General features: G+C 43.7%; 1 protein-coding gene across 1 annotated transcript in view; it reads left to right on the top strand.

The window, feature by feature from the left end:
* BRINP3 (BMP/retinoic acid inducible neural specific 3) overlaps positions 1 to 27,248 on the top strand; it is a 134,814-nt gene that overhangs the window by 86,014 nt on the left and 21,552 nt on the right. The window contains exon 7 of the mRNA XM_087828839.1: positions 16,565 to 16,787. Coding sequence (XP_087684965.1) covers positions 16,565 to 16,787 — 223 coding nt within the window. The remainder of the gene's footprint in view (positions 1 to 16,564; positions 16,788 to 27,248) is intronic.

Below are 27,248 nucleotides of genomic sequence, written 5' to 3'. Positions count from 1 at the left end.
AGCTGACAGAGTGTTAGGGGGAAGATCTTGAATTTAATTGGCAGCTAAACAAATGCGTGGTGCTATGTCAGACTGTCAGGTCGCTGTGTTGTGTGAAGTCCGAACAAGCATCATCCTGGGGAGGCTGGACCAAATTTGTCGCCCAGGCTGTGCCGGATAACACACGCGGAGCAGCAAGATGAATGTCCCCGGCCCCGGGGGAGCGCAGAGACGTGCCTCAGCTCTTAAAGCCGCCGGGGCTGGAGCGTCGGGATCGTCAGGCCTCCCGCCTGCCGGGGAGTCCTCCGTCCTCTGCCCGATCCAAGGAGCTGTTGATTCTTTAGCTTCTGTCTCCAGCGGCGGGCGGGGAGCTCAGTGAATCCTGAAGCCCAAGAGCATGAGCTTGAGCGCTGTCCTTACACCACGACTCTTGCTTATTTTGAAACTGCATTTATTCCTCACTTTTCGATAGCGCGGTGTTGCCCTGGGCTGAAATATCTGTAGCTCTCACTTTCACCCAACAGTCTCGGTCTTCCCCCTCCCCTCCGCCCCCAGACGGCGCCTCCGGGCCTTTGCATGACCCCCCCCCCCCGAGTGTTGGCTCTAGCAGATCTCACCCCCCCCCCTTAGACGCCCCTTCCTCCAAACCATTGACCCGCCTTGGAACCCTCCTGGAGCTCAGCACCGAACACAGTGCTATAAACGCAGGTGCTCTAATGTTAAATCACGTAATTGTCTTTATTCTATCTAGAAGGCAGGCTGAGAATCCATTAAGTTTTTGGCAACTATGTCGTATTGTTCAGACACATTGAGTTGTGATAAAAAAATTAAATATTTTTCACATAATCTGCTGGTAGCTCAGATCCCCTCTCTTTTTATTTACACCACACACACTCTCTCACACACGCAGTTTTCTCGGGTAAATGCTGAGCTTCACTTTGTTTCCATATTTCCACCATCGTCACGCTGTTTGAGCTTTTTTGGAATCTGATTACATCACAGACTAACATTGTCATTTTTTGTTTCCTATTAATCGTTGACTGTCATTTTTTGTTTGTTTGAACAGAAGAGGGCCCTGGAGTGGGAGAGAAGTTCCCTGTTGATGTTGGCAATCCTGTGGCGTCCTTCATTCTTTTTCTAACATGAACAACATCCCATTTTATTTCTAATTCATACCAAACTGAAGTGATGTCTGTATACCCGAGCACTTTAACATTTTATTTTTTTGTAAAAAAGGATTATTATCCTAGAATGTAATTAGCAATTCTACTTAAATGCCCTCAAGCCCAGTATATAAGCTAAATGCCAATTTGCGCTGCATGATGCTACTTCTGATCAGATGTTCTTATTTCCCTGGGGAGCGCTCACCGGGGTTTCAGTTTGAAATGTATTCAAATCCGTGCAACAGGAGTGACCACGGATAAAATGCCAACGCGTCCTGAGTTTCTCTCCATGATCATTTTTCTTCTTTCCTGATATCTTACTTTCTGTTAAAATGCATACTTACATTTTGAAATTCTCAGATGAAATACGAGGTATTTACCATCAGGAAGGTCTCCTAGGAGAAAAGTACATCTGTTCAATCTTTAAAACAATGCTTGAACTTTGCAGCATTTTTAAAATTCCAAGTCAGCTTTGATGATAACATTCTAGGATGTGAAAATCCTTCCCCGGAGGGTGGAGAGCAGGGGAGGAATCTAGTTAGTTGAAGTTGTAAGAAACCCATTTTTTTTTTTTTTTTTAAAAGAGAAATACATTTGTAATGTGTGTCTTTTTAAAAACGTTCTCTGTTCTCTTTTCATCCCAACTCCATCCCATGCTGCTTTAAAGAATCAAAGACAGATTTACCACGAAACAAGACTTTCTTGAATAAATGTATATTTTCTTCAATGAATTACACTGCATTAAAAAAGTATTATATCCCTGTTAACACAGCAGTTATAACTTCGTATCACATCAACAGTAAAGTCAGGCATGTCTGGTAACAGTCTTGGTGGGAGAGAATCGTGCGTATGTTGGATAATGGAATTTTATGGAGATCATCTTGGTACAGAATCAAAGAAGGGTGGACTCTGGCTGAGGTGGTAAAACATTTTTCAGGACTCAGGAAGCCCGTAGGAAGGCGACCTGTGAAAATTGAGGCTGCTTGTGCCTTGATTGTCCTCAGAAAACCTAAGCAGAGTGGACCTGTGCACGCATTTTATAAGTAGCTCTGTTTGCTGGGCAAATTACTCTCCTAGTTATCGCCCTTCCAATATCAGCTGACTAATGGATCCAAATCTGTAGGTATTCAGGCTTCGGGGACTGTGTCAGTGTCTCAGTAGACTAATTTGCTAAGTGCCGCATCTAAAATAACGTTTCCTGAATGTCTACAGGCCCGGGGAGGTGATGCAATGCTGGTCCTGCCCAGCTGGTGAGGCTCAGTTGGTTGAGTGTCGTCCTGTGCAGAGAGGTCGCAGGTTCGATTCCCGGTCAGGGCACATGCCTGGGTTTGGGGCTTGATCCCCAGTAGGGGGCGTGCAGGAGGCGGCCCAGCCGATCCAGGTTTCTTTCTCATGGATCAGTTAGGTTCCACCCATGGGCAGGCCGCCTTCAAGGTCAACTATGGCACCAGGAAGACCAGCAGCTGAAATTCAATGAGTGTAAATTCCTTCCTGGAATTTCTCCTGAAATCCCTAGACAGCTCTAGAACAGAAACAAGCCAAAAAAAATAAAATAAAATTATCTCTTACTTTGGCCGACCACTGTGGGAACCTGAAGCAATAATAGCCGACATACCTGAGCCCCCGACGGTGTTTATCCAGAGGTTCCTCAGTGCCCATGCCTGGGGGGTGCCCCTCTGCTGGATTTCTGGCTCAGGAAACTCTTCCTGTGACTTGACTGTGGAACACAAAACACGTTGAAACGTTTTTGGAGGAAAGATGTACACTCTCGCTCCATATAAAAGCTCCTATGAAGCGTCCCGGGAGTTACTACATCTCACACTAGCCGAACAGCTCTGTGTTGTTGGGCAAACAGTCTGACAATTTGATTTATAGAAAACGAGAGGCTAAATCTATACGCCTGAGCCGGTGACACACCTGACTAATGATAGCACAGAGATAGCAGAGGACAGGGTGCTGCTGGCAGGTGAGCGGAGTCGTGGAGTCGTGGAATCACAGTGGCCTTTTTCTTGTCTTTTCCTGTTAACCTGGCTCATGTTGATTGATCAATTTCTTTTTTTTAATTGAATTTCTTGGGTGACCCTGGTTAGTAAAATTATATAGGTTTCAGGGGTACAGTTCTACAACACATCCCATGTGTGTGTTGTGTTGTGTGTTCACCACCCCAAGTCAAGTCTTCTTCCATCACCACTGATCCCCCCTCTATCCACTTCTGTCACCCCCACCTCTTTCCCTCTGGCGATCACCCCACCGTTGTCAAGGTCTAAGAGTTTTGGGGTTTGGTCTGGTTCTTCCTTTTGCTTAACCCCTTTACCTTTTCACCCAGTCTGCCACCCTCCCCGCGGACTGGCTCCAGCTGCCGGCCTGTTCCCTGGGCGTCTGGGCATCTGGGCGTCTGGGTGTCTGGGCGTCTGTTTCTGTTTCGCTCCTTGGCTCAGAGGAGCAGGGTCTAGTCTCCAAAGAAGCACGACCGTGTTCTGGAAGCGGAGTCGGGATGACGTGTGGGTGACAGTCGTCGAGCTCTTCTCTATCGGGCTGGGACCCGTGGCGCTGAACGCTCTCAGTAGGAGGAGGGCACAGCAGAGTCGCAGAGAGGACACGGAGCCCCCATAGGACACGGAGCAGAGAGCTCATCGCCTTCCCCCGGCAGCTGTCGGCAGCTGTTACTTGACATGAAACGTCGGGGACTGAGAATGTATGACAGATACAAAGCCATCAGCTACGTGTAGCTGAACATGAGCTTAAGACTCATGGAGTGGAAACAACAGATACATGTTTTGAAGAAATTTGATTGTGAAAAGAGGAAGGACGTTGAACGCTGGCCCACACACTGAAGGGCCTTGGGTTCGATTCCCCGTCGAGGGCACGTTCCCGGGTAGCAGGTCCCATCCCCAGCCCTGGTTGGGGCCTGTGCGGGAGGCAACCAGTCGATGTGTCTCCCTCACGTCGATGTTTCTCTCTCTCTCCTTCCCCCTCCCGCCCTCCCTTCCTTCCACTCTCTCTAAAAATCACTGAAAAAATATCCGCAAGTGAAGACTAAGGAGAACAAAAAGTTTACACTGGAGACCTAGACATGCTGTGGTCGCTCATGTCATGCTGCTGGTACATGATGTATATCGTGCTGTTGACTCTGTGGGTTTTAGAGAATTAACACGTAAATACCGAAAGTTTTTGTTTTGTGTTTAAATTACATATCGAAAGGAAGCATGTTAAGGAAACAGAAATAATTGGTCTCCGGAAAAGTTCCAAGTAACCTTGTAAACATAGTTCAATACACTGTTTTTACCCAAAGAAGCGGCTGGAGAGCTCTTCTGAATTATTTATGCTAACCATCTGTTCCCTGCGTATCGTGTCTTCCAGAACAGACAAATCTCATGGCCTTCAGACTTCAGCTACTACTACCTCTAGATGAGCAGCTGCTTTCTTATCAAAAATCCATACTGAAGCTGTTTATCCTAAGCCGGTGAATTTCATTAGTACCCCCGGGGCTCCGGCTGAATTAATCGATTTAAATAGCATCCTCCTTAAAAACAGGTGCTTAAGTGGCTTATCCCAATTCTATCCTTGCAACAATAGTACTCAGGAAAAAAACAAAAAAAGCACTCCAGATTTTCGGCTAAAACAAAATAACATGACTGCCTGCACCGACGACTCCTTTTTGTTATGAAGACAATACGCAGCTATCGACGTGTGTTACCTGCACGGCGTTGTCTTAATCCAAGAGTGATCTCGGGCTCAGCCGTCTTAAGGGGAATTCACACTTTGAGGACAGTTTGACTATTATAATTTTGAAAGGACACATTTAAGTAAAAAGGGATTTCTGGTCACTCCGGTAATATCATAGGGCCGCTGTAAAATATTACCACAAACTTGGGAGCTTAAAACATCAGAAAGGTAGAAAAATCAAGGAGTCAGCAGGACCACGCCCGCTCTGGATGCTCCAGGGGAGAAAGCGTCCTTGCTTTCTCCAGCTTCTGGTCGCTGCCCGTCTTGACTGGCCTCTGATGGCATCACTGCCGTCTCGGCCTCCGAGTCTCCCCTCCTCTCCTCTCTGCCATCTCCCTCCGCCTCTCCATTGTGAAATCTCTGGGATGGCCTTCAGAGCCATTTCAATAAACCAGATTAATCATCACCCCATGGTGACAAGGAAAGACTTGCTACAGATAAATGAAAAGGGCCAGGAAGATTTTATTTAAGACTATTAAATGGAAGAGATGGACCAAAGCTCCACTTCAGCAAAAGGTGGGAGAAATTTTAAGTACCAGGGGGAAGCTGGAAGGAAAATAGCAGAGGACAAGTCATGGGGGAGGTCAGTCAATGTTATCAGGTCATCTGTGTCTGCTAATTGGTGATTAGTTAGACTCTTATCTTCCCACAGAGGATGAGAGATGGGCTCTTCGTCTTTCTGGATGGTTCTATTTCACAGGGATGGCTCCCGGGTCCTTGAGAAAGACATCCCCGGGTCGTAAACCTGTCCAGAAGCTGGGATGAGATTTACATCTGGACGGGGCAGAGGCAGGATTTACAATCGCAAGTTTTCTAAAGTAAATGCTTGAACTAAAGAGAGGTCATGGGCTGCCTTAGTCCATTGGGCACAAATATCATCAAATGGTGTGGCTGAGAGACAACCAAAGTTCGTTTCTGACGGTTGTGGAGGGTGAGAAGCCCAAGTTCAGGCACCGGAAGGTACGCGGTGTCTGGTGAGGGACCCCCCTCCCCACTCTTAGGTACTTGTTACATAAGCAGTCCCACCCCTGGCCCCATCACCTTGGGCGTTAGGACTTCAGCATATGGATTTGGGGGGCAATGCATTCCGACCATATCAGGGACCTGTATTCCCAAAGAAACCTGCCTAAAGTGTGTTCCAGCTGCAGCTAAGGGACTGTGAAGGCCGTCTTGGTCAAAGTCAAGACTTTTAACTTAATTGTAGCTGCAATGATGTGTTTTTCAATTAAGGGCACATTTACAGGCGCCAGGGGATAGCATGTGGATGGTTTTTGAAAGGCGTTCAGGACAGTGTTATAAAGGAAACAGAACGAATGGTCTATGGGAGCACCACCAAGAACCACCCACGGCCCACAGGCTCAATGATTTCAGCATCCACCCTCGTGGAGAGATGTGGGCCTTCCTTATAGTACTTGAAAGTCACAACATTTTTTTTAAATTTTTTTTTGGCGTGGGTCTGGGGAAAAAGTAGGTGTTCAACAAATGTATTTGAAAATTTTTATATTTTAAAATGGTATTTCTTTCACTTGTAGACCAAACGTTTTTGTTAAGCTCATTGGGCATCTCCGATCAGGTCCCTTATTCACGTATGTTTTGTACAACTACATTTTTTAGGCCCAGATCTTTAAATTGGACTGTTATCATCTAATAGATGACATAAGTTAAAGACCGTAAGAAGCATGTAGGAGACAGCCACACATTCATTATTTCTATTCATCTTGTGTCTTTGTAATCTCTGTAACTGTAATGTCCTGGAATCGGGGAAGATTGCTACTCCAGCTCGGTCAGCTTTCTGCCCAGGCAACATTGACAAATCAGGTAACAGCTCAGAGTTTCAGATTCTTTTTTCTCTAGGTGTGGGTTTGTGATAGTATAAAATATAAAATATAAAAGAGTCCAAGAGTTCAGCTCAAAACTCTGGACATTATGTCGAAAATCCACACGAGACTCCGCCCTGTGCAGAGAGGGTGGCGGACAGGGTCCCCCAGGTCATGTGGTTCTGGAGGCCAAGGGTGGGAACCGGAGCCTGCAGGGCCTGGCTCCCCAGCCTCTTCACCAAGCTGCAGCCCTGCATCGGAGAAAACAGAATTTAATTTAACAAGATCACAAACTCAGGTCAGAGGAGGCATCCTGAGCCTTTCTCACTGCGGATCTGTTTCCCTAGGAAGGCGATGCGCTTTATATGCGAGACGGATATTATCTTGTTTTCATCGAGCAGTTCCACGGGGGATGTTTAATTAGATGGATAAAAACTCAGGGTTCTTTTTAACAATTTAAAACAAGGAAGCAGGTCGCGAATAAGGGCCGCGTTTTGTCAGGGCCGGAGGCTGGGCCGAGGGGCGCGGGCCAGGAGCGCCGTCCGGGCGCGGGTCACCGTTGCTGCTGGGAGGCCTGGGAATATCGCATTTAAGATTACAAACAGTCTCCGGGAGTTCTCACTAGAATGATGTTTTTCTTACTATTTTGCACGGGTGTTAATTGCCTGCTAGTAATTAACTTCCCATGTGACCGTCAAGAAGTGTAATCAACGGGAACAGGAGAGGGACCGAGCTGTCAGGGCGTCTGCCACCAAGCTCCCCTTCTCAGCCCTGGCGGGGTGTTTCTGTTTTAATAAAACGAGCAGGTGCAGGTGCAGGGGGGCTGCCCCCAAAGCCACCCGCTGGACCCGTTCATCTCGCGGCTCTGCAGCGAAAGGGTGGCCCACCCGAACCCTGAAATAGAACTGCCTCATTTTCCAACTTAAAGACATTATGTGCCTCCTGCCAGGCCTGCAGCTGGCGCATGGACTTAGGAAAGTGAGGGAGGGGAGACTTTGCGCGACACCTTCAACACTGTGCTGACATTGGAGTAAGGGGGGGGGGGTGAGCTCCAACCCCGTCCAGGCCCCCTCGGGGCAGGCCCTGCGTTACCCCGAGGAGCTGGGGACCAGCCGCGTTTCATTCATGGAAATGTTTCCAGTACTTCTGTACAAAGTAAGATCCGCCGGATTTAAATGCATTTCCTCCCTTCTAGTTCTTAAAGTTCTCTTGACTTTTTTATTACTCAGATATTGGTTTATCACTTAACCTATCCAGTTTAATATTTCTTCTGTAGCCGGTCTGTTTTCTCTCGGCTTCATGGCGGTTTCCTGTGCGTTTATAGATACGATGTGAGTAATGGGTAGGGGCTGGAAGAAAAATGAAAGTCAATCTTTATCACTGGGCTGGCAAAACAATTATAGGTGCTCTGAGACGCGATTAATCTTCATCAGCAAGCGAGGGAGATGCAGAATCGGTGGTCTGATTTCTGGCATCAGTATTTTACACTAATTCCTGAAGTTCCTTCAGTTCTCCACTCTTTCCTAGATGCCATAAAAAATAACAAAACCTTGCGTGTTTGATGGACAGAAACGTCTCCTTGCAAAATGTGGTATTAAAATCAGCTTATATGAAAGGCAATTGCACTAAATAATTATCTTTAGAATACAGATGATTGTAACACTAACAGTCGCAACCACCACCAGTAGTGTTCAGAAAAATGACAAACACAGGTTGCATGTGGGAAAAGTTACAAATCTAAATGTGATAAAAATGGGGAGGCGTAACGTGTGCTAAAGTACTATGTACCAGCAGTTGTACATGATATCCCGTTGTTCAGTGTGATTTAGGAGTGACATATGAAAAACCTTGGGGGCGTGTGTGTTATAGGATTTAAACTAGGCCAGGTTTGAGAATGATAATCTGATACAGACGCTGCATATTACATAACATTCCAACTTACCTGGGATGGTTTGTTATAGCAGCAAAATATAGCCTCTGTGGACAATTATAAGGCATGTAAGAGATGATAGATGATTGATAGATGGATAGATAGATGTATTTTAGATATTGATGGTAAATAAATACACAGAGTTCTGTTTATGTATTCAGTGTCCTGTAAAAGTAACTTTTTATGTTTCCTAATATACAATAGAATCTAAGGAAACTGTAGTTTATAATATATGAAGAATTGTTCCTAAATCTCTCTTAACGATATTGACTACATTTGTCCAGAGAAGGAACATTTCTGGCTAAGGTCTAATGTTTCCATGGGTTCCAATAAAATAAACATTCCTTGAAAAGGAATCTAGTTTTTTGGGTTTTTTTTTTTTGTTTTTTTTTTGCTAGTTTGTTTTAGGATGAGTTAAATAATGGATTGTGAACAACCGAAGTCCATTGGAACATAAAAATAAGTGTGTTTTCATTTTCGTTCTTTGTGTTCTGCGGGCGTATGAAAGATGGCAAGAGATTTTTAAGTAATACATCTTTGGTAAATCACCATCATAATGTTTGCACAATAGTGCGGCATCCCTTTATTGACCATTTATTTGGGAGCTTGAAATATCGGTTCCATTGTAGATCAATCCCTCTGATAACAATTTCACCAGCTTTGCAATTTGCTATTTCAATTTAAGATTGCCAGTGGTGTTAGAACCGCTATTACTTTTATTGCTCAGATTAGTATTGAAAATATTGTTGGGAGAAAGAAGCAATATCGCCGTGATTTTATTATTAGGCCACTTTTCTGGTGCACAATGCCGGGCCTCTCCGAGAGCATCAGCCTCTCCGACCGTAGAGTGTCATTTATATCTTTTATGACCGGCTCTCAGGGTTCTCCCTCTAAGAACAGTAACGGCGATTTTCAGAGCTACGGTCCTAGCAGCTCACCACTGTAGAGCATCGAATAAAAATATGATGCTCCAAGTTTGAAACTTGGCAGCACCTTTTAGGGGGGAATCAAAAAATCAAATGATAACTTTCAATTTTGTTTCTGTGCCCCATGAAGTTCCCAGATAATCTATGGTGAAGAGGGGGAAGATTAATGCAAGATAAATTAAGCTTAAACCAACATGGTTGTTTTTTTTCCTTGTTATTGTTTATTTTCCCCTATTACTTTATATTTTAAAATTACAGTTCATGTTCAGTATTCTTGCAGTTTCAGGTATCCAGCACAGCAATTAGACGTTTACCTAATTTATGAGACTTGCTCGTGTGAGGCCTAAGTAAACTTTTCTGTAGACCTGTGTTCACAGGAAATCACTAAACTCCTTTGACTTCCGTTTTCACTGTTGTTAAAAAGGACCTGCTCCGAAAATGGACAGTTGGCCAGAAAGGGGACTGTCGTTTCGGGCCTGTTTCCCTGTTTCAAGAGAAAGAATATACCCCGCACGTCTTCCTCGCTGAGTGGGCAAGGGAGCGAAGGCCGCTCTCAGCGCCACGACCACGGCTCGGCTTCCCAGCTGATGCCAGACTCATGGTTTCAGGGGGTCCGATCTCTCACGCGTTCAGTCTCAGGGGGTCCGATCTCTCACGCGTTCAGTCTCAGGGGGTCCGATCTCTCACGCGTTCAGTCTCAGGGGGTTCATCTCTCACGCGTTCAGTCTCAGGGGGTTCATCTCTCACGCGTTCAGTCTCAGGGGGTCCGATCTCTCACGCGTTCAGTCTCAGGGGGTTCATCTCTCACGCTTTCAGTCTCGGGGGTTCATCTCTCACGCGTTCAGTCTCAGGGGGTTCATCTCTCACGCGTTCAGTCTCAGGGGGTTCATCTCTCACGCGTTCAGTCTCAGGGGGTTCATCTCTCACGCGTTCAGTCTCGGGGTTCATCTCTCACGCGTTCGGTCTCTCTCTGATGCCACCTGCAAGGCCTGGTACCTGGAGAAACCCCAGCGCCTCTGAGGCGCCCTCATTATTCTAATAGAGTGAGCACAGCAGCGGCAACTACTGCATTGAACTTCGAGAGTTAAGTGCCTGGCAGAGTGCTCGAGACTTAAAAAGGCCCGAGTGTAATTTTCCCGAATATGTGCTTTAGTTTATTTACCACCAGCGGTCACTTGTCGGTGCGGCACAGTGTGATTAATCGCTTATCGATACTCTGCACTCGACATTCACAGTAATTTCACTTCCAGGAACCTGTTTGCCCGATTCCTGCCCATACGTTAGGACAGGCGTCTGTGCTTTTTATCTTGAGGCGTCACTTCCAACCCGAGCTCCCCTTTCCATAGGAATATTCAGGCTTAGAACCGTGATACGTATCTTATTTCAACATGTTTTTCTCACATGAGCCCCTTGTAGCTTCATTTCTGACATGAGGAAACGCAATTCTACTTTTCCAAATTAAATATTTTGTATATATTCGCATTTAGCTTCAACCATTCCATCCTGGATCTTGTCAGTTGGTTAAACCATTTAAGAAATATGTACTGAATTTATAGTGTATGCAAGGTGCTGTCTTGGGCTTTTCGACAGGGAAAATAGAAAGAAAAATAAAACGTCATCCTGACCCTCAAGAAATATAAAAGGATCTCTCCTTTTATATTCCCTCGAGTCTATTATTAGCCTCATCTTTGTCCTCATAGTTGCCTCTGTGCAATGATCTCATAATTTGAATTAGTTTCACACCACACCTCAATAAAACCAGCCCGTCTTGGTGCATGGTTACTATGAGATTGGATGTGATCATGTTTGTGAAAAGCCTGGCAAACAAAAGCACCCTCTAGATACGGGAGATAATATTTTATTTTCCTGTCATCTCTCAGAAGAGTTGATGCTTATTAAGGCAGGAGCCATGCTTTTTTCCAGACTTGGTTTGTTCCGGGCTCTAATTAATAAATGTGTCAGTTCGAACAATTCGAGGAACCTTTCCAAGGCACATTTTCTCATTAGCAAAACTCAGAGCATAATAGTGTCCCTCTCCTAGGAGCGCTGTAGGCATTAAATGAGATGATCCAGGCCTAGTGCTCAGCACAGCCCACATGCAAACACTGAATAAACTATAAAAAGGGAAATAATACCTGGCATTCGTTTATTACTAATTATGCAAAAGTCACTTTATTATGTTTTCACGGTGGTTATCTCATCTACACAGAAAACCTATGAAGCACTATTAGAGTTACAATAATGATTATTTTTGTAGTTTTAATACTGAACTAGCACAGTGATTGGCCCACAGTAGACGCTCAGTAAATATTTGCTGGACTCTTGTGAGCTCTGGAGTATACGTACCTTTGAGGCCATGATTAGCTTTGTACCAGTCCACATTTTTGCAAGAATCGAATCTGACTGCAGCTAAGAAGTAATTTATGAATGACATCAGATTGGGGAGGTCATGGAATCAGCAGGGGGACTCGAGATTCTGCTCAGAGGCGACGCCAAGAACAGTCCCTCAGTCACTTTTCGAGGACATCTAGGAGCCAGTGAATCTGGCACATCTGTATGGATTTAAAAAGCCTCCCCTCACCCAACTAGTCCAGGAAACCAAGTACATATTCTTTCTGTTGCCCACAGAGACTATTTCCAGACTGTTTCTTATATCAGTACCTCTATTGGTGCAGGTGCATTGCTGCAGATATAAAAAACAGGCTCTATCTGACCTAACCTGATAAGAAATCACATAGAATCACCAAGAAAGCTAGAGAAGCACTAGTGTTACCTAGTCAGGACAAAGTAAAAAATCTTACAGGTGACTTATTTCATGACATCATTACTGCTAACCGCAATGAACACTAGATTGCACTGAACTCCACCATTGCTGCTGTTATCACCACCTCTTAAGAAATGGCTCTAGGCCTTGTCTTTGTTGTTGCATCAACAGCTTAAGATTCTGGCTCTGGGTGGGTATGTCTAATAGCTTGGATGATGCCTCTACTCTCTAAGGGCACCAAGAAAGTGAAGACTTGAGTCTTGCAGACTTTATACTTCGAGATAAAGCTCTGTTTGGGTAATTTCTCAAACTCTAGGAGGGAGGTTTGTCAACAAGGCAGTCCAATGAAGGACAGATTAATTGGCTTACCATAATAAAGTATTTTAATACAAAATACGGTGTACCTTTCAGAGAAAAAGAAAACAGTCCAGGAAAACAATTTATTTTGAGTCACCTACTAAAGAATTAGGATCGGTTTCTGATTTATGCCCTCTGGTACCCATCACTTTGCCACCTTGTAAAATCAGCCAGCTCACAAGTGATTGAACAGGCTTGCCTTTAACTTTATACAGCATTAGAGTATTTTGTCAATATCAGTGTAAATTATACTTGTGGCTTATAGAATGGTTTAAATAGACTCACATGGATATGTGGCCACTCAGGTCGTGTCAATGATTTAATGGAGAAACTGAAAAAATTCTCAGCTTATACAAATCATTTAAATGACCCCTTCCAAATGTTTGGAGGAAAAAAAAATCTTTGTAAAAGTAAAAATCAACCAGTTCTAGTCAGAATTATGGAGTGGGTCGAAATTTGTGTTGGTTGTACTTCCTCAAGGGTCGGATTTTCATTTCCACCTTACTTACTATCTGCCTTCAGGACAGAACTCCCCCTCACGATGTCTCTTCCCATCAGTCCTTCCCACTCATATTCCCACTTGTTTATCAGTCGTGTTTCTTACCTACTTAAGGCTAGCATTGCCGTCCTGTCAAGATTTGCAGTTAATTTATTTTTTAGGCCAGTCTTTGCCACTGAAGAGAGAAGAATCCATACTCTCTTCTGGGAAAATGTGGCTCTCAAGGAATAAGAAGTATCTTTATTCGAGGGTATTCTGGATGGGCAATAACTTTGAAGGTCAATGGTAGATACAGTTTGATGTTTATTTATCAGGTTTGGAGGTACTTGAGTAGAAGTATAAACTTACTGTAGATGAAATAAACAAGCCAACAGATTAATAGGAATCTAGCTGTAGAAAGAGAGTACATTTGCCATATATTCGTGGTTAGATAAGACCACACTGGTTCAGCATAAGGGAGCAATATTTGTTTTATTAGCTTATCGCTTTAGGATATCTTTGAAAATAAATTCTAAAGCAGCTCTGAAGAGAGATTCTGAATATTTTAAAATAAGTAATCAATTGTATTGGTCAGTGTTTTCCATGCCCTTCAATACAGACAGAAACACAAATCAGGATATATGTATTCATGGCTTACACCCTGAAAATGTTCAGTTCCCCACTCTCATCTATTTAATTCAACTGTGAACCATGAGAATAAAGAGCGTAAATAATATATTATTACATGAGATCAATATGTAAATACATTAGTGTTAATAATATTTCTGCTGACGTTAGAGTTAGGAAACTAAAGATAATTTGCATTCGACTTACAAATCTACTCCAATAAAATTTACATGAAGTGTTATTGGGGGAATTGAATTAATATTTAAAGCACTTAAAAGAGTTCCTGCCCAAAGTAAGAACTCACATTAATAGAGAGAGACAGATCATTAATTTAAAATTAGCTAATTAGGTATCAAGTGTTTACTAGAGTTTCCATCAGGGGAAGGGGGAGGGTAGGCAGACCTGGTTAAGCTATTTTTAAAAATACTTTATTTTTAATGGAGTAGTCGCAGTCCAAAGAGTCAACATGGTGCCTAGCTAGTCTTCTGTAATTTATTGGAAACATGCCGCCTGGCCTGATTCTCTTTGCCTCCACAGAATTCATTAATATCATGCATTTCCCTTTCCCTTACTCTTTGCTTTGTGTGAATTAGTTTTTTAAGAAGATGGAGTGACTATAAATTCCTGCCAGCATAGAGAATGTTTATTATGGTTGTTAGTATCATGGTGAGTGTTATTTTCTCTGTAGTCCTCAAGATTATACAGGGAAAAAATATTCAATTGGTACACAACCGGATATTTCCAGATTACATGAGATTGCTTTGTTTTCTTTTGTAGCTGTATTTTCCCCACAAAGTCTGGCTAGTCCCTGTTTATTTGCCATTTGAAAAGTGATAGTGGGCCCAGCCGGGTGGGGCTCAGTTGGCTGAGTGTCATCCCATACGCCAGGAGGTTGCTGGTTCAATTCCTGGGCACATGCCCAGGTCTCAGGCTCGATTTCCAGTTGGGGGCCTGTAGGAGGCAGCCGACCAATGTTTCTCTCTCTCCCGTTCACTTCCTCTCTCTCTAAAATCAATAAAAACAATTTTTTTTTTAAAAAGAAAAGCAATAGTGGATTAAGAAGAAAGGGAAAAAAGCAATAAACTTATATAATAATTCTAATGTGTCATTCAAATTTCATTTTTATATCCTGTAAATAAAATTTTACCAATTGCCATAGATGAGAGGAAAAAAAATCTCCCCAGGAATCTAAGTAGAATGGGTTTCAGGCTCTGGAGATATTCTTCTCACACTTGAAAATATTTCATGTCATTTGTCATTTTTAAAAAATAAGATGAAAGGCTTATTCGGATTCACTTTCATAGACTGAAACATCTGTATGTTCTGCGTACAACAGGTGTCCAATAAATGGTTTGGGTGACTGTCAGTGGTGACTCTTAATGACTTTATCATGAAGTAATTATTCAAGTGTTATGTTAAAACTGTGTTTCTCAGAAATTACATAGTGGCCGTTTTCAGCTGGCACAATTATGTACTCTTTGATAAAATTAAATTCTATTTTAAGCTATCCTTTACCTCGAACATAATTTGCTGATTTAGAGACTTCCAGAATACCATTACAGCAGACAATGAAAAGAGTTAAAATATGCAAGCCCACGAAACAATGAAGGCTTATCAAAAGTGCTCAAGTAAAAGATGACAATGAAATGAATGATTAGTTTTCAAAGTAGCGGCATCTGCTCTGAGACTAATCCCAGGGATGCTTCCCAGTTCCCACGCATCAGCTCCTTTATTCAAAAGAGGGAAACTCTCAAAAGAGACATATGGGACCAAACAAAGCGTAGGGTACTGTGAAATTGGAGTTTTAAAATGCATTTCTTATTTATACCCTGCTTACTTTAAAAACTAATCTGAAGCATATCAAATGGATGAATCCTCAAACATCTTTCCTCATAATTATTTGCTGTAAAATGTTATTTTTCTCCCTTTGGTTTTATTTGTTCCCATTTCCTAGAAAAAGTCTATACCTGCAATGTCCCAAAGATGCCAGGGCCCTGTATTTATTTGTTGTAGAAGGAATAACAACCCTAATGTCCATGAATATAATTTTCTGTTATGTTGTTAAAAAGTTTCCACGTATGCTTTAAACTGTTAGGCCCTAACAAATTGCAAATGGTCAGTTAAAGAGAATAATCCGAGTGTAATAGAGTTGAATCTTCTACTTTTCTATTTAAAAGAATTTTCCTCTTTCTTGAAATGGTAATAAATGTGCTTCATAATACTACATATATTCTATACTAAGCTAATAAAAATGTCTGACGATATTTCTCTGACATAAAGCACTTGGAAAGGTTTATCAATTCTATTGGCAAAAATGAGGGATGAATTCACCACCACTACCTATGGTGAAAGTTCCTTCAAAGACCATTTGAGGGAAAACTAAGTTTAGCTTAAATTTTCTGCCCAACCTTTTGCTTCAGCACAAATTATTTTAATTACCTTCTTCCCTGAAAGCCTTATTTTAAGAGGACCTATATATATATATATTGGTCCTTTCTGCAAAAGGTTGGGCAGAAAATTTAAGCAAACTTATTTTTTCCATGTTTTCCTTCAAATGGTCTTTGAATGAACTTTCACCATAGGTAGCGGTGGTGAATTCATCCCTCATTTTTGCCAATAGATATATATTTTGCCAATATATATATGTATAGATAAAGCACACAGACACAAAAATGCTATGAATTCGCTACTCACAAATTGCACATACTCGTTTTTTAATATGCACGTGTGAAATGCGTTTGGGAGAAGACGGGGGGCGATTGCTCGCGATTAAGTGTTGGGTGTTGGCCGTCCCCAGATGAGTTCAAGCTGTTCCTGAAGAGGCTGCCCGGGCATCACTTCCTCAACGCCTCGGCCCTCGCGCACCTGTGGACCATGGACCCCAGCTTCCAGCGGCGCCACGAGCAGCTGCACGGCAGCCTGAGCCAGCTGTTCCTGAAGGCGCAGAAGGTCGTGCACAAGCTCTTCAGCCTCAGCAAGCGGTGCCACCGGCAGCCCCTGATCAGCCTGCCCAGGCAGAGGTAGGCGCGCTGCGGTGCCCACCCGGGCCGCTGTTTGCTCGCGGGTGCGGGTGCGGGTGCGGGGACGGGTGGGGGACGGGCGTGGCGCCCCTCTCGGTGCAGGACGTGATCCGAAAGCACCCCGCGTTTTCCCAGGTCTCAGAGTAAAAACGCATCGTGGTTCTCTCCCGGAGCAAGGGAACAACGGCCCGCAAAGCAGAACACGCAGGCTAACAAATTCTGATTTTTTCCCTTTGCTTTTGTTATTAAAATTGAGAGGCCAGCCCGACTCCTTCCACGTGGAGTCCATTAATGACTGTATCCCAGGGAGCGCAGAATCGAGAGGCCTTAGGGTTGTGTTGTAAGCGTGGGAAAGAAGCGGGGTCGGAGGGGGAAACCTCTTCGTCTGTGATTTTTAATTAAACGGGTGTAAAGTTTATTTTTCCGCGATTGGTGCTCAGGGTGCCATAAGGCGTAGGCAACGGGAATCCCTGAGAACTGCTGGGCAAGTTGCTAACGACTTATGGGAGTGATGACAGGCTGGTAAAATACTGTGTCCGAGCTAATTTCGAGAAGCACAGTTTGCAGCTTTGCTACTTGAAGATGTATTGACCAGGGCCATAAAAATTGTATTTCTTTATTTGAAGTCAGATTAAAAACACGTCACAATGAAGAGCGAAGGGAAAATATAGAATGATCTTGCAGAGGGTGTGCATTGGCACTCTCTGTGTAATAAAATGCTTGCATTTTGACTTGACGCTTAAATCATTAAGAGGAGAAATCTATAATTATAGATTTTTTTCCACTGGAAAAAAAAAAAAGCAGCTGGAAATCTGTACATTTTAAAAAATTCAATTTCAAAATAAATCATTGGCCTATTTTTCAATTCGTTGGATTTTAGGATATTCCAAATGTGTGTAGCCATCGCCACAATCTAAGCTGAAATCTTTTTTATTGTTGCCAAAACAAATCCAGTCCCAATTAGCAGTTAACTCCCGGCCCGAGGCTGTGTATCTCTAGAAGTATGTCGACCTACTGTTTGTCCCCAGGGCTCCGCCTGGGTTCATTTCGTATGAATGAAACCCCACAGTGTTTTGTGACCGGCTCCTCGGTCGCCCGGGCCTGTCACATGGCGTTTATCCAGCCGTCGCTCGACGGCATTTAGGGTGTTTCCAGTTTGGGGCCTGTATGAGTCACGGTGCTGTCAACACCCTGGTATGTTTTTGAACGTGGACGTACGTTCTCAGTTTACTTGGGAGCGGACCTGAGAGTGAAACTGATGAGTTGCAGCAACTGTATTTGCCGTTTTGGGGTGCTGCCGAACTGCCCCCCAGAGTGGCCGCGGCATGTCCCGTTTCCACCGGCCCTGGGCGACGCTCCACCGCCCCACAGCCTCGCCCGTCGCTGGGCCCATCCTTGGGGCCTGGCCACCCTGGGGGGCGTGGAGCGCCCCTGCTTGCGGTTGGAATTCGTTTTTCCCAGTGACTGACCATGCCGAGCACCCTCCTTTCCGTGTGCTAAATGTTCAGTGGCCGTCTTCTTTGGAGAAACGTCTATTCAGATTCTTCACGCGTTTTTAACTTGTTTTTATTTTTGTTACTGGGTTGTAAGAGTAAGTTATATATTTGGATGCCGGTCGCTTCTCAGTTACATGACATACAGATGCCTCTTTCCATTCTCTGAGATGTTTTTTTCACTTTCTTAGTCCGTTTTTCTCTCTCTCTCCCCCGTTAGTTTAGCTAAAAGCGTGTCGATGTTGTTGATCTTTTCAAAAAATGACTAACTTCGGGTTTTCTGCGTATTCTTATTTTTTCTTTAATTGATTTTCCACTGTAATCGCTATTTCCTTCCTCCTGTCTGCCTGGGTTTACTGTGACCTTCTTTGAGTTTCACAGAGAAAACAGGTAAGTTATGATTTAAGGACTGTGATCTTTTTTAATACAAGCACTCAGAGCTATACGTTTTCCTCTGAGCGCTGCCGTGAGTTTTGTTATTTTATGGATCCCTTAAGATTTCTTATTTCTTCTACGATAAGATTTTTATATACATCTGCCTGCGTACTTTCAGGGACCGTTCCCAAATAGAGAGTCATGGCTGGTGGAAGACGCTGTTACTTAAGTATAATGAACTTTATGCTTCGGGTTTGGGTTCAATGCAGTTTGTAAGCCACTGAAGTAGGTGGCTCTACCCATCCAACAAAACAGGGCACGAAAGAGGGCGAGGCGGGTCCGGAGGCGAGTCGGGGGGTTTGGTGATAAACACGCGGACCCTGAGAGTCCCGCTCAACCAGCGCAGAGGAAGCAGGGCTTTTACCTCCGAAGCTCAGGGGGGATCTGAGCAGGCGGGATGGCGACCGTCGGTGCTCTTGGAACCACGAGATCTGGATGTCGTATCACAAAAAAAGAAACTGAGGGCACATTTCAAGGGCGAGTGGAAAAATGGAAACTGCAGCTGAGCAGAGAGCAGGGTATGACACAGGGTGGGCCAAAGTAGGCTCACAGTTGTTTGTATGGAAACAATCCAATAACTAATAAATAATAATACAAGAATAAACTGTTTCGTATACTCACACCTGTAAGCCTACTTTTGCCCTACACTGTATATCATTAAGAACCACGTTCAGCCTGGCTGGTGTGGCTCAGTGGTTGAGCGTCGCCCTGTGAACCAGGAGATCGCGGTTCGATTCCCGGCCGGGCACAGGCCTGGGCTGTGGGCTCGATGCCCAGCAGGGGGCGAGCAGGAGGCAGCCAGTCGATGCCCTTTCTCAGCATTGATGTTTCTCTCTTTCCCTTCCTCTCTCTGAAATCAATTTAAAAAAGAGAGAACATTTTTAAAAAAACAATAAAAAAGAACCACATTTATTTGTAGTAAAAAAGGAATTTAAACATACGACTATTCCATAAAAGGGTAAGACCTGTAAGGAATATATGAAACCATGAAACAGCTCGAGTTGGGTGTGTACAGAATAAGTAAATAAATCAGCAGCATAAAATAAAGATGCAGTGTGTGGGACAAGTTTCAATACACTGTAGGAATTAATATCTGATTTATTTCGTTCAGAAGTTTTGGGAAACAAAGATCGCCGAAGGCTTTTCTCGACCCGCTTTTCTCAGTGCAGCAGAGCTCCTGTGCCAGCCATTACTCATCCCAGGCCGCGCAGACTTCTCCTGGATGCAAGGCTTTATTGAATTTGGATTTCTTCCCATGACCATTTTTCTTTCGCTAGGAATGAGAGATTTTGTTTCTGTTTTGCTTTCATGTTCTCATTCTAATAGAATAATATAAAATGGCATTGGGAAAACAAAAAAACATTAGGTAGTGTAGTCTGTTAGTAGAACAGTGGAAGAAAGTTTGGATATTTGTGGGCTGTGTTTTCAGAAATGTGCAGAGACGTGGCTGAGCAATGCCAGTGACTCGCTTTCGTTGGGAATTCTGATTTTTGTCCGGCCTTTATGACACCCTTCTCAGCTTTTTAAAAAAAATTCATCACCGTAAGAACTGGATTTCGAGATCCGATATTCTAAAATCTTGAAATCAAACAAAAGCAAACAGGATGCATCTTTACAGACACGATGATTCCCGATGCTTCCCGCAGAAGGGCAGGTGGGTTTCCATAGGTTTGCACGTTGCCTCTGGCCACTTCCACAGGTAACGGCCGAGCGAAGGAGTCGCCACGCAGACAGACTTCATGGGTCTAGCGCCCTACAATATTTACTGTCTGCTCCTTACAGGAAAGCTTTGTCAACCCCTTCTCTAAGATAGTATGTCCTCTGTCTTTAAAAAAAAAAAGTGTTTTAAAAACATTTTCTTTCATATATCATGGAAATATTTTGTATTATAATGCTAAAGATAGACATAAGTTCACTCTCCATCAGATGAAGATCTTATACAACCCGATTGAATCCTGAGTATCCATGGAGCAGTAGTAAACATTTTACTAACAATTACATATATATTATGTAAATAGATATGTAGATATCTATATACATGGATGTATAAACAGATATACACATTATATATATATCATATGTAAATATACACACACATACACATATATACATACATGTGTGCATATTTACATATTTTACCTAACCTAACACCTATAAAATTAGTCTAAAATTCTGTATATCGCAATGATTTTCATTCAAATGCGGTTTCAAATCAGTACCCGAATACAGGATGGGGCTATTTCATGAAGTCCGCCAGCTTTCCCAGCCCCCTCCTCCTGCTCCTGATCCCCCCCGATTCTAGTAAGATTTACAACGATATTGTGACCACGGATTACGATGAGGAACCAAAAAAAAAGAACATTCGAGGAAAGTGCGGCTGAAAGACTTAGCCGAGCCTGAGAGCGGGGAAGATGAAATACGTGCGCCGAAGGAGAGGAGGGCCATTCACGCGCGTGGGAAGGATTGCCCCGTCCACTGGGCCCCGGACGCGCGATCCAGGCCGGGTTTGTAAGAAACACGAATGTTTAGTTCTCTGCTGGAGCTCCTGGGTCGGCTCTAAACTCACAAGCGGCAAGCGGTCAATAAGCATTTGATGGATGCTCCTTGGTATGTTCCTTAATACTTCAGCTCCCCTCCCAGACACATACAACAACGATTTCATGCTTTATGTAGAATGTTTCCCACTCCCTGTAAATGGCATGGCCTGCTATGATATGCAGAGCATGCTGGCTTTTTTGTTTTGTTTCTCTATTAAGAAGACAAATGCCCTCTCCCATTCTTTCAAAGAGACCTGAGCCTTGGTTCCTTGGGGCCGGTATTAAAAACACCACAGCCTGGGTGGCTTGTGGCAGCAGCAGTGCGAAGCTCTGGAGGTTGGAGTCCAAGACCAAGGAGCCGGCACAGTCCCCACGCAGGCCGCTCGCTGGGCCCTCGGGAGAGGGAAGGGGCTCGGGGCCCCTGTGACATCTCTTTCGTGAGAGCACTAATCCCACCCCTGGGCCCTCCTGACCTAAGCCCTTCCCCAAGGCCCACCCCCTAAGGCCATCATCTCTGGGGGTCAGGATCCAACATGTAGACGCCCGAGAGACGCAGACATCAGGCCCCAGCAGGCAGAGGCTGTCCCTGTGCATCACTAGGACCTGGAGACCAGGGCGGGGCGACTCGCTGTCACCGCTTCTGCAGGAGTCCTGTCTGCGGTGATGACACGGGAGCTCCAAGGAGACCAGCCCCGGGTGGGACAGTCGCGTGTCATTGGAATCCTTGATCCAGTGCACCTGTCTTTCTGAGGTTGTCACCCAGCTTCTCCTCTGTCTCAGACATTGTCCCCCACGTGTCACCAAGTAGTCACAGCTCTGTGTCCTGTGCAAGAGAATAGGTAGCTTAACGTTTTCATGGCGAGAAAGCTTTGAGAAGGAGGTTTACCACCTCTGGCCTCCAGGGGTAATGCTTAAATCCTTTTAATTATATTTGTTTTTTCTCCTTACTTCCTTTTTGGCCTGCTTTCCCCCCCTCGCGACCTGCTTTCCCCTCTTGAGACCTGCTTTCCCCCCCTCACGACCCGCTTTCCCCCCCTCACGACCCGCTTTCCCCCCGTCCCGACCTGCTTCCTGTGGTCTTTTCTTCTTCGCTGAATATCCAGACATTTTCCATTGTCACCTTCTCTCTTTATCGACCCTTAGTCTCTTTAGTATGTCCCCTCTTCACTGCAATCTCTCTATAATTTTTTTTTAATGCAGAGAGATTTGGTCCTTTTGTTACACTTCTCACTAATCTCCGGCAAAATAGAGCCTCCCCACCTCGAATCAACTTTCTGTTCTAATGCACTAAAGAATCGCAAATAACGGATTTTTATTCCCTCCCAAATAGATGAAGTATCTAATTATCCTTCCAATAATTTTTTCTTACAGCGTCAGCTAATTCAAGTTGGGTTCTCTTTATTTGTAACAAACGGGCCACTTCTTAGCAGATAGAAAATCTAATTAAAATCTGGATCCATTTTTAATGTGTCCTGGAAGCAGTAAAAATAAAGCATAAAAATGCGATTTGTCCGTGGCCGGTGATAAACACCCTGGACCCGACATAAGGCTTTTTTGAGACAGAAGAAGACACTCCAGGCCTAGTACGGTAAACGCGTTTGCTTTCTTGGTTTCTTTGCTTTGGCGGTTAATTTTGCTGCAGTTAATTTTGTCAAGGTTAAGGTATTCCTAGAGCCCCAAAGCAACCACCCAGTGCCCCGTGGTGGCACACGTGGAGGAAAGCAGCCTGGGGGGGGTGTCCGCTTGGGGACAGGGACAATGGGCAGGCGGATGTTGCTGCCAAGTCTGAATGGTGCATTATGTAGACCATCAAGGAAATGCAAGTGCAAAACATTAATGCAATTGTATAGGATAAATACAGCTATGAGACATGGGGGGGAGTCACATTTTACTTGGCACACGAACAAAATGGAAATCTGTGAAGATGAATTGCAGTTCTCTATTTCATAACCAATGGGGATGTAGAAATGGAAAGAATTTTAATTTACTATCAGGACATTTTTATAAGTAGTTTTCATGCATTCAGTAAAAGCCATCTGGGGTTATAATTCTTACTTTGTATTAAAATATTGGCAAACAGAAATGATTTCTTTTGTTGTTTCTTTAATAATGAATAGAGACTGACTTTGGTTAGATAAAATAATTCACATATGATATTACAGTATTTATTCCTAGAAGGCATAGATTAAGTGTGTTTAGAAAAGGCGTAGAAACATTTTTTTAGACTGCTTCCATCTTACAGGTATGTACCCTGACCGAAAACAGAAAGGTTGGGGTGGGGGTGTATGTGAACCAGCCCATTTTAATGACCTTTAATTTTAATCTTGAAGAGTCACACTGCACCGGGAGTTAAGAAAATCCTCTTAACAATGAGCTTTTGTGTATGGGAGATATCGTCTATGTATGTATGTATATCTATGTAAGTGTGTGTATGAGTGTATGTATAATATATATAATATATATTAGATTTATACACATAGGTTTGTATCTATATTTACCACAGAAAAAATTAAAGCAGAGATTGTAAAACATGTATTTATTCATGTCATTAAAAAGAATAAGTGAGCTCATTTCATGTTAATATGTATAAATTTAAATTTAAGTGATTTTGCACATTTTTTTTAATAGTTGGTTTTGAGAAGACAGCTGAGTTCTCATAGCTACTTGGACGTGCATGCAGTCTGTTGCAAACTGAAGTTTTGTAGCTTCACACAGATTTATTGGAGCAGAAGATGAAGGATATTAGTCTTTAATACTACACCAAAATTCGACAAGTGGAGCAGTTTTAAGAGTCCATTGTAATGTGGAGTTGAAAACCATGCGATGAACATTTTGAAATCTCCTACATTCAGTTCTTTGGTCCATTTTGAACTTTAAACGGACCTTCTCCCCACGCAGACGAAACCATGAACAGGTCATTTGGAAAGCACTGGTTCACGTCGTTCCGAAGATGTCCCACATCTTGATCGGGGACACACATCATTCATTCCACAACAGCAAAATAATTTCATCCCATAACATCATCATCGGATCTGTGAGAAAAGTCTTTGTCCATTGGAAAGCTGTCAGTCGCACAGGGGCAGACACAGGTTTTCCAAATTCCTAACCTTCGCTTGAAAGCTCGGATTTTCACATTGATTTTGAATGTGTCAGCTGTCTCGATATTAAATGTGTCAGTACGCCCCAGGTGATAGCTTCATTTCTTTGCATTTTGACAACAGACCTGTCAATTAGCCAAGTCTAACCAACCACAGTTTGCCTGCCCACCGTTCTTTCAGTAAAAATGGTTTTTCTTGGAAATGTGCTTGCCCAGCGCAGAGGACACCATGGCCCAGAGCCCTGTCTCAGGGCAGCCGCCAGGGCAGTGGGCAGCGAGGAACTTTGCTCACATGCCCATTTCGTTTTCACAGATGGGTTTGTATTGAAAATCGAGATACAATAACTTCCTTTCACTGCTTCCCCACAAACGTGTTGAAGTGAAACTTGCAGATGTGATCCCGAAACTAAAAATCCCAACATGCAGACACTTGTGAACAGCGGTCAAGCCCAGTCGCCATGAAGTCGCCGCCTCGGTCCTGGCCCATTGCTGATGGCACCCATATCTGAGAAGGGAATGAAATCACGTTTTTTTCTAGGCCAGTATTACTTGGCTTATGTTACTGCAGCCGACTTTATCCTAAGTAATAAAAGGACCTCACTGAATGGCCTCCAAAGCCTTTAAAATTGCAGAATGTGTGATTTAATTAAAAATGGCACTTATGTGATTAATGCAGGGAACTTTTGCTGAGAGCAATTTTATATGAAACTGTAGGGAAAAGCTGGGATAATGATTTTCCTTATATTTCTGTGCTACAAAAGAATTTTCTTATTTTATATTCTATTTTATTTTCTTTGGCCACTTTCTGGTAACTCTCATGCTAAGTAATAACAAAGCAGTAAATTTAAAGAGTTTAATGTATAGGTATTTTCCTTCAACCCAGAAATCATTTCGTGATCTTTCAATTTATAAGATCTTGAGAGATGTTAGGACAATTATTATACCGTGAATGTGCTTAGGGATAAAGGATTGTGCGGGACAGTCAGGGAGCTGGTTTCTTTGACATTTTGTCAAGATAACTCCGTCTACAACCAATGATCATTCAGGCACAAGGCCCAGATTCAAACCCGAGGCGCGCCCTCCTTAGTAGTGTTATATTACCCAAGCGCACGCGTGTATTTGCACGTGTGTGAGAATCGTACAAAATAGCAGGTCTGCGGCTCACTGTACGTTTTCCGTAAAAACCTTACGGCGTGTTGTCTTCCTCTAAATCCCGTCATCCCCCCCAGACAGCAAGGCAGCCAGGAGCCAAGGGCCGCAGCACTGAGCGTGACACGTGTCCCCAGGGAGAGACTTTTCCTGTGGTTCGCTGTGCAGATGCCTCTTAAGGGCCGCTCCCCGCATCTTCCTGAGGCTAAAACAGGCCTCTCAGGAGGATAAAGAGGGTCATTACCCAACCGCGCCTGAGCCCCTGGTAGCCCAGTGGGGTTGCTGCCTAAAATGATTAGGCCCGAGAACAGCAACAGTGTAAATAGCTCCAGAGAACTCTCCCAACGCTGAGGCTAGCTTGCTTGGAAAGAATACAAGTCCTATCAGAAATATCTTGGAAATCAGGTCCCAAAGTCTGCAGTATCCCCCTTTCCCAGCGCTCTTTGGAGCATCGCTTTGCTGAAACAGTCAGGCTCCGCCTCTTGTCTGCATCGGAGGGTGGGGGGGAGTGGCTGGGGTGGGGGTGCTCTGCATCGGCTTCAGTCCCCTCACTAAGGGCGAGTGATGATAGCCCTCATTGTGTTTCACTAAGTAACTTGCATCTTATGAGATACCAAATGTTTGTTTTCTTTAAAAAATACATAAACATCCATAGTTTTATAAAGGAGCCATGGTTAAGCAGATCTGGAGATTATAATTCTTATGAGCTCCTCTTGGCAACCTACAATGTGTATATTCATGCAAAAAAAAATTTGCTCATACAGGATTTTCCAGAACAAACATTTTAATTCCTAAAACATTTGTTAACCTCGCAGAGTATACCCTTGAATCACAAGTGGTTGTACGCGCCGTCTTGAATCGTTGAAGGCAACTGTGCGGGACATTCTTGCCCAAGAAATGACTAAACAAAAATAGAGATTTTAAGGATGTATATAGGCCAGAGTTCAGTTTTCAGAAAAACGTATTTATTTTCACTTCTTCTTAGGCAAGAATGTCCTTCACGGCATTTGTTTCCAGAAGGCTGAGACAGGGAGGCCCGCGACAGGCCGCGCTGGGATCCTCCTGCTCGCCAACGCTTACGGGGCCAGGGGGCCGCATCGTCTGTCCAGGGGGAGCAGCTCACAAAGTCCTTTTTCAGTATTTATGAGATAACACATATGAAAGAGTATGGGGAAAATGGGGTGTCCTCTTCTGCACTGGGAGCTTGGGGTAGGGTCCTCACGATCTCTCGAGAAAAAGCTTTCTGAGACTCCTCTGGGAGGTTGACTCAATTTTTATGACTCTATTGATGATGTGGATGGTTTTGTTTTGTTTTTTAGTCAAAAAACACAGAAGACTTTTCTAAGAGGCGTTTCTTGCTTCCACTTTGCAGAATGCAATACAGACAGAGAAGCCAAATAATACCCTTCAAACTGAGGTTTATCCAATTTTTACAGCTTCCGAATTGTCCTTCGCTGTAATGTAATCACCTCAATCACCGTAAAATATTTGGTTATTACCTTGAGCTGAAATGGTTTCAGAAGATCTTTGTTTTCTCAACTTCAAATGTTTTCTGAGTGCTAGGCACCAATCCTCGGCAAATAATTCTTTTCGTCACCATGTTAGAGAAACTTGAGGATCACACTCCTTCGCCTCTGTCAATGTGTAACTGGACGTGGCCTACACATTAAATGTTCGTGTGTTTACTCAAACACATTTTGTCTCATTTCTTTTTTATAACCTGAGCTCTGAGATTTTCACCCCAATATTT

This window comes from Miniopterus natalensis, chromosome 21 (genome assembly GCF_054644295.1).
Source record: "Miniopterus natalensis isolate mMinNat1 chromosome 21, mMinNat1.hap1, whole genome shotgun sequence".
Lineage (NCBI taxonomy): Eukaryota > Metazoa > Chordata > Mammalia > Chiroptera > Miniopteridae > Miniopterus > Miniopterus natalensis.
This window is presented reverse-complemented; position numbering and strand designations above follow the sequence as displayed.